Source organism: Oreochromis aureus, linkage group 7 (assembly GCF_013358895.1).
Source record: "Oreochromis aureus strain Israel breed Guangdong linkage group 7, ZZ_aureus, whole genome shotgun sequence".
NCBI lineage: Eukaryota > Metazoa > Chordata > Actinopteri > Cichliformes > Cichlidae > Oreochromis > Oreochromis aureus.
In genome coordinates, this window is record NC_052948.1 from 2,667,795 (window position 1) to 2,681,382 (window position 13,588).

The 13,588-nt window shown below is 39.8% G+C and overlaps 1 protein-coding gene across 4 annotated transcripts; it reads left to right on the plus strand.

Annotated features, from left to right (window-relative positions):
* Window positions 1-3,563: 3,563 nt before the first annotated feature.
* si:dkey-246g23.4 (uncharacterized protein LOC559426 homolog) lies at window positions 3,564-11,351 on the plus strand. 4 transcript variants are annotated; one of them, XM_031760130.2, is made up of 7 exons: window positions 3,564-3,586; window positions 3,729-3,867; window positions 6,337-6,603; window positions 7,083-7,226; window positions 7,301-8,016; window positions 8,705-8,945; window positions 10,548-11,351. In XM_031760130.2, the coding sequence occupies exons 3-7, from the start codon at window positions 6,372-6,374 to the stop codon at window positions 10,751-10,753; spliced, it is 1,539 nt and encodes a 512-aa protein (XP_031615990.2). In that variant the 5' UTR covers window positions 3,564-3,586; window positions 3,729-3,867; window positions 6,337-6,371; the 3' UTR covers window positions 10,754-11,351. The 4 variants fall into 4 exon arrangements, with proteins under 4 accessions (XP_031615990.2, XP_039470169.1, XP_039470168.1 ...); XM_039614235.1 differs by lacking the exon at window positions 3,564-3,586 and adding an exon at window positions 10,261-10,351 and having other exon boundaries at window positions 3,601-3,867; window positions 10,548-10,675; XM_039614234.1 differs by lacking the exon at window positions 3,564-3,586 and having other exon boundaries at window positions 3,601-3,872.
* The last annotated feature ends 2,237 nt before the right edge of the window (window positions 11,352-13,588 follow it).

The following is a 13,588-nucleotide window of genomic DNA, read 5'->3' on the forward strand; positions in this document are numbered from 1 at the left end:
GCATCACACGTAGCCCCCGACTGCCTTGTTAGCTTTTATGGCCATTACTGTGGTGCATGTGTGAGAGGCTGTTGGACGCAGTCGATGTGCATCAGGGAAGTTCTGTCTTGTCGAATACTCTCATTGTTGTGTGTTGGTGACATCCACAAATGTTAAAAATGCAAATTTGCGTTCACACAGTTAGTGTGAGGCAGTATTGATTTAGCTGGGTGGCAATTTGCTGCTAATGACACAAAGAGACAGACAACCATTCACAGTCACAGTCACACCTGTGGGCAATTTAGAATCCCCAGATAATCTAACCCCACGAACTGCATGTCTTTAGATTATGGGAGGAAGACGTACCCATAGAGAACTCATGCAAACCCCATATCGAAAGGCCTCGGGCAGATGGCAGATTCAAACCCAGGACCTTCTGGATGTAAGCCACAGTGGTAACCACTGTGGCTCTGCTACCCATTTACCAAACTGTTGATTTAAATATTACCACTGGTCCTGCAAGCAAATGTGAATGTGAGTGTAAATTATGTCTGTGTACTGGCCCCGTGGAGGACTGCCTAACTGTTTGGAATGTGCCACAATGATGGCCACAACCAGAAGATGGGTAAATATATGGATGGATGGTGCAATACAAATCTTTTAAGGATAAATCAACTGAGGCTAGTGTGGCTAAAAATAGTGCACACAGAGAAAGTGTGTAACTAAAACACCTGTTGTATTAGAAGAGTGAGAGGAAGCTGGCTGTCATGTAACTTTTATGGGCTTCTTTCAAAGCGGTGTACTGCATTTCACTTTTGTTGCATCACCATCTTGTTCTTCAGAATGAAAATGAAGAAAAAAAGAAACAACAGCAAAGCTTCAGTCAGCATTTCAGCTAGCTGTGCGTGCAGCAGAATGAATGCAACGCTGGCCATGAAGTATGCTAAAAATGCCATCATCATATTTTAAGATAAGATAAGATAAGACTTTATTGATCCCACGACGGGGAAATTTTTGCGTCACCTCAGCTCAGGTACAGATATCAGAAGGAAATACAAAAAAAATACAAATAAGTACAATCAATGAAAAAAGTAAGATAATACACTATATACAATGGTAGCACACACAGTATAATACACTATATACAATGGTAGCACACACAGTATGTGATTATGGATATTTTGCCCTGTAGAATTGTGCTTTTGAAAACATAGCATGGCACTGGATTCCCTCATAGGCACAAAGATCTGAGACTGGGTATGAAAAACAGAAAGTTGACTTGTTTGGTGACGTGTGGGGGCAGCCTGTGCAGACAAACAAGTCTCTGCTGCAATAACAATAACAGACATGAAGCCAGATACAGTGAAAACAGGCATCAGAGTCCACCCTCCCCTGAAAAGCACAGTTAATAACACCACCCTCGGTGTGCACTGTGTCAGGCTTCAGCAGCACATATTCATTATTCAGGTCTCCATCTCCATCTATACCACTATCCCACCTTCCCCAGCCTTCCCCAGCATAGATTTGTAATTCATCACCCATTCCTATAAATCTTTAATTGTTTTTAGAGCACTCGTTGGTACGTGTACGTCTGTGTTCTGGGCATTAAAAGCAAGCTTTCGCATGAATGTACAATTACTAAAGATACTCTAAAATAGACTGGGATAATTCTTCTCCTGATGTTACATAACAGGAAAATATCCAGGAGAGGTAGACTGGTCTAAACAGATGCAGAGAAAGAAGATTGATTCTTTTATTCCATCCCCCACCGTTTCTCTGTCTCTCTAAGCTCTAATACCTAAACAGCACTGCCACGCAGTGACCTTCACCACAACACAGAGGAAAGCTATTTGAAATTTGAATTTACTGAAACAAAGAGTGTGAGTCATCCCCAAATCACATTTATGGATATTATTTTTGAAAATATCCAATTCAACATAGGTTAAGAGTATACAGTTTTGCCACTGACAGAAGATTTAATGTGATCGATGAAGCAGGAAAGATCATTTGCTTCCTTATTAAAGGAAGACTTGTCTCTTTGCTGCCGTCTGCTGACTCACAAGCCCACATAAACTTGGCCCAAACAATGTGCACTTGGCTTTGTAAAGATCCACACTAACAATCTGGCACACCACAAACATTGGTACCGTGCCTGTTTAGTGAACTGGAAAGCTCATAAAAGAGACAATTCATGAGCAGAATTAATAGTTTGCCAAAGTTTATTGGCAGGCTGTACCACTGAGAGGTGGTTAAAGGAGGTTTAGGAGGTGTTTGTCCCGGGTGGTTGTGGGATAACGAAGTCACATTTCAGTTAATGTCCTTATTTAACCTTTGCTAATAAATACGTCAGTGGTGTGCAGGAAGAGAGCAGATGAATCCAAATCCATCTGATTCAAACACATTCAAACTAAAATATTATTTATTATGTTATTTTAAAAACAGCACCCGACTAAAAAGGATACCTAATGGATCAAAACTCTGTTTGCTAATTTAAGTATTTTCATTTGAAATATAAAATATATATTTATTTTTAGTTTTTTCCTTGAAGGAATCCATTACTAATCATGCGATGACCTTTTGACGGGATCATATCTTTTTACTTTTACATGGTGTAAACAATGTTTGTTTGAGCAAGCGTGCACTCGGGGCACCTTTTAACCAACCTTGCCGATTTCTCTTTGGTATATGACGCATTGATCAGAGGAGTCGTGTTAACTGTCTGCAAGGCAGCAACAGAGCAAACGTATCACTTGTGAAAGGACTTGCTGAGCTCTCAGCTGTGTTTTGACGTGCCCGGCGCAGAATATAGTCTCAGTTGTCTGAGCTTGTAGCTTTATCTGCATGTGTGGGTGGTTATCATGGACCACAATAATATGATCTTTATTTGTCTGTTTTTATACAGATTTCATTATGTTGCGGTCAGAATGTATTTGAGGGGTGTTGAAACATACAACATCTTCCCTATTGAAAGATATGAATTAATACTGCTCTATTAAAGTAGTACTAGCACGCAAGGCAAAATCATGGTTTTAAAAAACCCAGGATGTTACAAACAAGTGGCAGATTTGGGGATTTGATTGAGCAGCAAAGGAGAACATACGTTCGAACGTATCGTAGTGATTTGTTAACGGCATGATAGACGAGTCAAACTCGTGGTCAGAAAGTTCTGAGTAAACTGAAGTAGCTAAGTTCTCTAATATGAAGCTCTTAACTGATTTACTGATACATTGTTTCCACCTTTGATTGTTGTTAGTTAGTCATTGATATTAAATGTTACAGAGAAATACATGATTGTGTTTATGGTGTTACTCCTAGCAGATGCTAATGTCCTCATAGTAATTATACGTTTCCAAACAGATTTAGCCGAGAAAGGAAAACGATGGTGTCGAGTACAGACTTGTTTAAATCTGCACTTGATCTTTTGCTCTGAATATCTCCCTCTCGCTCTCTCTCTCTCTCTCTCTCTCACACACACACACACACACACACACACACACACACACACGTTTACCAAACTGCTGATAAGACAAGTTTAATAAAACTTTGCCCTGCATGTGTCTTTGTTTTCAACATGTCCAGGAACCGTGAGGTGCAAAGGTCTATCCAGGTTAGCTGTTCACATGTTGCTCTTAACCTTTTACATCATTTTTAATCCTCTGCTGTATTTTATTCCCTCTCTCCTTGCTTCCTTTACTCACACTTATTGTCCGTGCTTGACTTTTGCACCTTTTAACCTGTAACACGAGAAGACGAGCTGCATCTTTTCCTGTGTGAGTAACACCACTACAACCTCAGCATGTGACAAGCCGGTTATGCTTAACAAATCACACCAAGCTTGGACAGCTGCCCCACAGGAGGAACATGATGGCTTCATACTGACCAAGAAAAGTAAGGTAGCAACATTATTTTACATGTATCACATGTAAAAACTAATGCACTTTCATTCATCTCATCTTACAATGTTGTTGAGCTGTTGGGGTCATGATCCAGATTTGGGTTCAGTCCTCTTTCATTCAAATCACACAGAAGGTGGGTAATCTTCATAATTGAAATGCCTGAAAATCCTCTGTTCTCTATGCACTCTGTGCAGTTTCATTATCATTTTTTGTGTTATGTATGTTTCATCAGCAGAAAAGGGAACTGAGCCAAATCCTATCATGTGTGATAAATTGTGCTCTGACTGTGGTCCAAAGAGACCAAGAGACAAATAACTTACAATAGATACATTTTACTGTTTAAATGTCCTTTTTCAGACTAGACGCTGGTTGGAATAAAGAGGTGTTGAATGTCTTGATTTATGACAAATGTTTCATGTTTAGTTGATTCAGCAGGGAAAGTGAGAATGGCTTATTGAAATGAAATGCTGCTCAGACAAAGACTAATCCAGCCCTCGAGATTTTAGTCTTGCGGACACACACGGTCGTCTGTTTGAGGCAGACATCAAAGAAGTAAATGGACTGTATGTACTTCTCATGACCAAAGTTACATTGTCAGTGTTATCTAACTGCATGTGAGAAAAACACAACAGCGTCACACAAGTCATCGTTATCATTGGCCAGTATTGTTTGGTGGGAATTACAGCTGGAACTGAACTCTTAACCTAGGAATCAACATTAGCTCAGTGAGTGTTTATGTGAGGGAAAAACTATTAGAATCAACAACCTCGTATTGACTTCCACAAGATTTTGCATCCTATCTGGATTTTCTCCATCGCACCAGGAGATGAAACTTTATGCGGTGTCCCATTTCATCTTAAAAGCTTCTTGGAGTTTTCGTCAGGGCTCTGTACACGACCCAGGTACATATTACTCGAATATATCCACCCATCTATTTTCTTAACCACTTATCCAACTGATGACAGCAGGGGAACTTGAGTCTAAGCCAGTTGAAGGGTAAAGCCTGTATAGATTATTAGCGTATCACTAGGCTAACACAGATAGACAGACCGCCATTCATGGTCACATCTCCATCTATTTAAATTTAGGTCACCAGTTAAACTAAAAGTCATCTTTTTGAACTGCTGGAGGAAACGCACATAAGATGACATACAAACTCAGTCTCTGAACTTTATTGTTGAAGCAATGTTATTTTGGGATGGGCCTCACAACTGCATCATGATGTTAAAAAAAAGTTCAATAATGATATTAATGATCGTACGACACAGTAAAAAAATATAAAATGGAGTCATCTGTTTACATTTAGGTCGCACATCAGGAGCTGCTACTGTCCTCTCCTCCTTCTTAGCCTGCTTGTAGTCTTACACTTTGTTTTTCAGAGTACAGTGCTCTGTGCGAGGTTGTTGAAGTCGCTCCTTTTTTAGGCACTAAATCGTTATTGGAGACAGAATCGCTCTAGCAGATCATTACATGAAGGAACCTTTTAAAAACAAGCGCGTTCATGCTCACAGGTGCACACACGGGTGATCACACACACAACTACACCCTTTTGGCTCCTACCTCAAAGCACACTGTGCGCTGTCGATCCCACGTGCTGCACAATAATGTTTAATATTTAGTATTTACTGTCATATTCCCATATATCATTGTGATGTTGTTTATTACTCTCGTTTTCTTCTGCTTGCTTTCTTTTTTCTTTCTCAACAGGTGATCCAGGTGATCGATATATGTATTTTTTGTCTGCTTATTCTGTTGGTTTTGGTTTTGCCCTTCTCCCCGTCCCTCTTCTCAGCTGTTTTTCTTTCCTCTTTTCTTTCTCCCTTTCTTTCCACCAGTCAAGTCTGTCCCGTATTCAGCAAGTCAAAATAAAATAAACAATAAAGGTGAATCAAATGGACCATTACGGCAAGGCTGGGATGGTCCATTTGGTAAAGTAAATCCGTTGGGCATCTTTCTTCGCCTTTAGACAATAATTCTGATGGCAAAAGAACCAAATGGGACAGGTTTAAAAAAAAAAAAAAAAAAAAAAAAAAAAAGGAGACAGAATCGCAGCTCTGGCTCTCAGACATACCTGGGCTGGTCTTGTTGTTGCATGCATTAGTGAATCTGTTCACTGATATCATGATATACGTTTTTATATATTAAGTGCAGCAGTTGGGTACTGCACTTAGAAGGTAACTTTTTCACTTAGTCACAAATTTTAGCCAGAAGTATCCAGATACATCTTTCTGTTTAATGTTTTCGTGTCCAAAATATGTTGATTTGCATCTGAAATTAAACAAGAACATTATTCAGATTTAGTAGCTGTTCTGAATATCTTCAGTGCAGAGACACCAACCAATATCTCTTTACAAATTAAATCCTCTTATGGAAATTAATATCTTGCCTAACAATTTTACATCAAATTTAAAAGCACCCAAAAAATACATAAATAATAACAGATTTGTTTTTCTCCCTGTAGATATTTGACTGTTTAAAAAGCCAGCGCACGTGAACATGGACTCTGCATCGAGAGCTCAGAGGAGAAGGATAACCGTGGCGGCAGCTGCAGCCGATGGGGGCTACGCCTGGTTCATCCTGCTCTCCTGCTTTCTAGTTTTTGGTCTGACCTTTGGGGTCATTAAAGCATTTGGTGTATTCTATGTTGAGATACATCGATACTTTGAAACCACAGCAACAGGTACATCGTGGATCACCTCTATTGCGGTGGCTACCATTCACATTGTAGGTAACTATCAGCAAGTTTTTAATCTTAAGCATCTCTGTATTTAATACAAGCGTATGGAAGCGAGTGTGGTGAGAGTAGACAGCAGAGCATCCCGACACATTTACCTATTTTCACGGTATTATCTCGATGCGTTTACCCTTTAATTGCCCTCCACATTTTAAGTTATGACCACCAGGTGTCGCTTTTCTACAATTTAAAAAATTGTGAAACATTTGACACGCGGTTCTTTTTATGCTGAATGAATTCTCCTGCATTAATCAGAAAACTACCAGGAAAGTACTCAAAATAACAAGATATAATTTTGAACCCAACTGTTAGGATAGTTTAGTTATATAAATTATATAGCTGGACACTCTTAAATCTGTGTTTTATTCTAAGCAAATTACAGAACAGATTAAAAAGCATCTGTTATACTGTGAAGTGTGTATATGTTGTTATGGAATCAGTTATATGAGTATGTCCTGTGTGTCCATTTGCAGCTCCCGTGGCATCTGCACTCAGCGCCCGCGTCAGCCATCGCGCTGTAGTGATAACGGGGGGTCTTATGTGCAGCTTAGGAGTTGTATTTGGGGCTTTTGCTAATAACCTCACTGAACTCTACTTAACAGTAGGGTTTCTAAATGGTAAGTGATACGATGCACACAAAACCAACCGAGAACACAGAAAATATCATATTTGATGTTTTTCTTTGCTGCAGGATTTGGCTATGCTTTAACATGGACGCCCACAGTGACCATGCTGGGCTACTACTTTGAGAAGAGGCGCCCGGTGGCAAATGCCTTATCCAGCTCAGGAGAATGCATTCTTACCTTTGTCCTCACCCCCTTATTTCAGCTGCTGATTGACAGCTTCTCTTGGAGAGGTGCTCTGTTGATCTTAGGGGGTCTGCAGCTTAACCTGTGCGTATGTGGGATGTTGTTGAGGCCCCTGAAAGTCACCAAAGATCCTACTAATGGCAGTGATGTAAAAGCTGCAGAAGAAAGCTTGGACGTCAGATCAGTCTCTAAAGAGGACTTGGATGAGGTCAAGTCCAGCTGCCATGTAGGGAAAGAGCTGGAAATATCCGAGGATGCTGATGAGTGGAGAGTGGAACTATGTTTTGAAGATCCCAATGACAAATATAATATGACTGAAGAATCAACCAGTAGAACTAAGTGGACTGAACTAAAGAACAAAATTCTTCTATATGTAGATTATACCCTCATTACAAATGCTCAGTTCATGATCTACTCTATGTTTGGGGTGTTTGCTGCTCTGGGTTTCTTTGCCCCAGCTCTGTTCCTGGTTCCCTATGCCCGCAGTAAAGGGATCGAGGAGTACCAGGCAGCTGCACTTATGTCCATCTCTGCAGTGCTGGACCTCTTTGGAAGGGTGTTTTTTGGCTGGGTGGCAAACCTGAGACTGATAGAGACGGTAGGTTCAATGTAATAATAAACCAGACCTGGAGCCATATTTTGAAAATAACATGATAGCAAAGTGGTTGTTATTAACAGTATTGCAGATCAAACAGATACGCCTGTTCAGCAAGAAACATTGTAGGTGATGGGTGAAACAATAAGTAAATTATTTGTTCTGTTTGTTACAAGTTAATATCTCTGGAAAGGTAAAATATACATTGATACTTGGGATGTTCCTGGCGACTCATTGAGGAAGAAAATGTAACTAGCCCACTAGTCTGAAACTAAGAAACACTCTTATTTCAGGTGAATTTTGAGAACTGTTTAATGTCAAAAACTCTCAAAACAAAATCTGAAACCATGAATCACATTTTTCAGTACTGAATTATGCTGCTTAACTGTGCAGCCCCCCGCAGCATGCATTATGGACATGTTATACTCCTGATAACCAAGAAGAAAAACACTGAAAACAATGTTTAATATGATATGAAAACATGTTGCTACAAAAGATGTTCACGTATTGTTGAAATATGACAAATTAACGTCAGAAAATTAACAAATTTTGACTGAAAAGTGTGCCGTTTTGTGCCAGGCATTATAAAAGTTCAAATCTAAAATAACAAAGCAATAAGTCAACCCTCCGTTTTGTTCCACGTATCTGAGGTTGAGTCGCACCTAATGCACTGTCTGTTTCCTGTTTCCAGGTGCAGCAGCTGACGGCTACAGTGATTCTGCTGGGTACAGTGTTACTGCTATGCCCGCTGGCTACCTCATTTTCAGAGCTGGTTGCTTTTAGTGCAGTTTACGGGCTGGTGTTTGGTGCAACTGTTGCCATTCACATCACTGTGCTGGCTGAGGTTGTAGGCATCCAGAGGCTCGGAAGTGCACTGGGGTTCTTCATGCTTATACGCAGCAGTGGAGGCTTGCTTGGACCACCTATTGCTGGTGAGTTTTTATAATGAACACTGACAGTCACAGACATGTTAAACCTTCTGTGAATATCACAAAAGGAATGGATTTTTAACTTCAAGTTGTTGCTGTGAAACTTCATCTCATCCATTCAGGTGTTGTGACCGCAAACTAAAAATGTATAATTATTAAATTTGCTGTACATTAACATTTCTATTTGCAAAGCTTTAGAAACATTTCAAGGTCGCAGTGTCCACCCACATTATCCAATACACAAAGTGTTACACAGTGGATGTGCTTATGCATTTTTCTACAATGTAACTGCAGCACACTGAAGCTCAGTGGAATCAAATGAGATTTTGATATCTTTACAGTTAATAATGGATTTCATCAAACATCCATCTGACAGAATCCTTGTTTGTTTTCTTTTTTGTATTTAGAGAGCAAGTGGGTAAAAATCACATTATGATGCTGCTTTATGTTTATTTTACAGCTGATCCCTTCCAAATAAGTCTTTTTCTTGTTAAACAGACACTCTTTCCCACTGACTTTTCCTTCTGTTACACTGCATTGTAACAGCAGCTGCAGTAACTATGCATGCAAAGCAGAAAAAAAAAAGCAAAGAGATGACAAATGGCAAATAGACGCCTAATTGGAAGTGCATGTGTCCTTAAGCTTTTTCATCTCACCACCTTGCCAAGATATATTTAAATACATTTTCAAACAAATATACATTTGTGGTTTGAACTAGTTGCAAATTTGCCATCAAACATCTCCAGTAATCTGTCTGCGAATTTAATTAAAAAGGCATTTCTTGAACTAAATTGCAGTAAAATTTTATTCTGCTCCTCTCCTCTCTCTGTGCAAACCAACACATACCATTAGCCCCGCCTCCCAAATCAGCGAGTATTTAACCTGATTATGGAGGTTGTGACCCACATTCACACACAACACTAAACAAAAGCAGTAAATAGAGATTAGAAAACATCCAGCTTGATTTGGCATGCAGACAGACAGATACGCTCCCTTTGGTGAAAGATTTAAGTTTATTTGCTTTTTCGTTTTTTCTTTAAACAAAAGAAAATGTTGCATAGAAAAATATCAACAAATACTTTTCAGTCCTCCTCCTGTTTCTTACTTTCCTTCTGACATTTAAAGCATTTTTTTATTTGTTTAACAACTCCCTAAAAATCGCTTAAAGTGACACTCCCCACATTTAAATGTTGAATTAAAGGAAACGCTCAAGGCTGAAACTGACCTCAAATATAGTTAAATGCTCATTGAAGTGAAGTAGATGCAAATATAGCCAGTGGTGTCCTATTTTTAACTTAACATGGTTCCTTTGACACAGAGGCTATTTCTAACCACTTCTACTACTTTGATGACCGGAGAGTTGATGGATTTTGAGGATGCATCAAAGATTCTATTTATGTTTCCTTCATGTGAGTCGCTGGCTTCACTGCCTTAGGATGAACCTAATGTTAGTGCAATCTAATTTCTGCCTCAGTCTTTTGCTTGTTCATGACAATAAGATTATTGTTAATTGTTAAGATAATTGTTGTGTTTGTTGGTTTTTTGACAGCACAGGTGAATTCCAGTGATGAATAGATGTTGTCACGCTTCTGCTTTTTCTTTCAGGATTCTTCATTGACAAGATGAGTGACTATGGGACAGGTTTCCTCATGGCAGGGGTGTCTCTCATTGTCTCTGCCTTGTTCCTGCTCCTCCTCCGCATAATGAACCGAAGAGGTCAGGGCACAGCTAACAAGAGCCGTAATACACACAAGGACAACATAGGACAAAGTCTAGGAGAGGAAGAAAAAGAGGAGCAGGACATGGCATGACAGAGGATTATCTGCAGTTAGTGAGTTTAAAATGGTGACTGAGCCAAAGATTGCCATCAAAAAAGGAAAAAGAAGAAAGCAAGGATTGGCAAGTTACAAGGCAAAAACTGTCACCCTGCCATATGTTTCTTTTACGTACACAAGCATCACACCAAATGTCCACTGGAAATAAAGAAAATGTAATTTTGTCATTTTGACATAAACACTTTGCAGCTGATTTCCTCTGTTTACTTTTCACAAAGCACAATTTTACAAAGCGAGCTGTCTCTTTTTTATAATTTTCGATGTTAGCAGTGTCAGTTCTGCAGGCATGTTTACAGTCAGTGGATTGGAACAAATGTATTGTTTTTTTAAAGATGCATTTGAGATGAATTTCAAGGAAGAGCAAGCAGAAACACATGAAAGGGCTAACCTTTTTTAACTGAATGTTCAATGCTTTTTGTGCCAATAGACTGACGAACATTTTGTACACTCCCTGAAGCACTCGTAGAAAACACTGGACTCACTCGTCTGCACAAAGCTGTAGTAATGATAAGATTTGACCTGAGTGTTCACAAGCTCATTTCCATATGTTAATAAATGCAACTTTGTTACTGAACGTCTTTAATTCTTGTATGGATGAAGTGTCATGCATGGACGAGTGCAGCGCTGCTACTTTTAAAATGCAACTATGGCTCCCTCCAGTGATAAGATACTGCTATTGCATTTGCAGCCTTCCTGACTGCAGCACTGAGCTGAAAATGCTGATATATACAGATCACAGAGAGGAAAAAGAATTAGTTGCATCAGGTATGAAAACCTAAACTGTGTGACGCATGCTCTCCTTTACTTTCAGGCCCATTGTAAACAGCCCAGACGCCATCTGAACTATTCAAAGCTTCAACGTTGGAGTTTGAAACCCACCAAGATTTTTTCCTGTCCTATGCTGCACAATGTTTGGTCTATGCAAACCCTGCAGTAATGCAAACACACAGTAACGAGTGTAAATAAATACATCACTCTTCATAAACCTGTAATAACGAGATCCAAAGCGAGGTTTACAAGCAGTGGCCCACACTGGAATGCCCCCACACTAAGAGGCACAAGATATGCAGACTCACACAGGCCAACACACACAGCAAAGGCAAAAGGCTACAGAAATGAAAACTTGCCACAACAAGAGAGCTGCTCTCAGAATACCACAAGGCTTTGATCTACCAGACAGGAACAAAGACATAATCCATGTTTCATAGGAGCTCTACATGAAAACCAAACACACACATTCATTCACACACACTCACAGGCACACAGTAAGCCGTGGTTGAGTCCCCAGAGAGGGATGCGACTACCTATCATGAGGAAACGGTTATTATTTTCTGAACTGAACAAATGTGCATTTTCAGATCAGTAAGATAAGAAACTAGGGTGGGTTATGCAGTTTTCATTTTCAGTGTAAGGACTGGTTTATTGCACCAGGGATTTGCAGGCTGTATAAGAACCCTACAGTTACCAGTCACCCCCAAAAAACAGGTTTTCTTCTATCACTTCGCTTGTTCCAAATTGTCATCAGCTCATCATTGTGGCTGGGACAGCCTCATTCTGTCCCCCATCCCATGTTAACACTTGTGCACTGAGCATAACAGAAACAGACAAAAATCCTTCCACTATCTGTCAGATCCCAGCAGAAAGTTTGTCTCGCTCTACTGGCATCCGCCTGCAGGCCGCCCTCATTTTTACAACCAATCCAAAACAACAAAGCAAAAACCTGTGACAGTGATACTGTGAAAGAAATGTTTTTCTGCAGGATTATCTCTACGTAGTTTGAATATACCAGTGTGGATGATTTGAGCTTCGTGATCAGCCTTTGGAATATAAATGATGTTTAGTTGGTACCAAGGAGAGAAGAACATGACTCAACAGCGTGTTGTTAATCAGACATCAGACTTATTCATTATATGAGATAGGATATTAGTTACAGAGTTCATATAGTTCCCTAAAAGCAAGACTTTGCAGCTTCTTCAGAATTACAGACCAGATGTGGCTGGAAAGTGCACTGCAACCTAATAAGTCGAATTTTACATTTAAACAAGTCAGTCACAATAAATCTGGTGTTTTCTTCATCGATATGAGAGAAAGACCTCGTCGGTGGGATGTGTGTAAAAAGAGAAAGAGAGAGAGAGAGTGCGAGGTGGAGAGCAGTGACCTGAGGCAGCCTAAATCTGACCCTTTCAACATCATCTCCTATAAAGACGGAAGCACACGAAGAGCTTTGAAGTCTAACATGAGTTACTGAAGCACCTCCTGGACACTTTGACCCCACAGTAGAACGCCTGAGCTGTGAGTTGCTATAGAAACTGAATGGGTTTCTTTCTTCTTCTTCTTTTTTTTTGACCTGTAGGTCACGGTGAGGAATTCTGCACAGCTATCCGAGTTCAAAGTTTTTAGTTGCAGGACGAGGAGAGTTGTGAGGCAAGAGGGAGGAAAAGAAGACAACTGTATCTGAGAGATGAGAAACTAATTTGGACAAAAATGGAAACTTAAAACTAAGGTGGAGAACATGAGGTAGAGCAGTAGGCAATCAACCATAAATAAAAGACAAGAGGAAGCAGAAAGACAGAAAAGAACCAATTACTGTATGCAGGGGGAAGCTCTCAGAGTGAGCTCACACATCAGCCTTCTTGCAGGTTGGAGCTGTTAGAGGATACAGTATGGTGATATTTTAGTGAACAGAAGGGAAGTCAAGCAGAATCACATCAGTGAGAAAGTCGTCCTGATAATGAGAAATGAATGAAACAACTAAAAAGGGTTTCGATTAATAAAGATTTATAGCAAACAGAACCTCACAGTATGCACAGG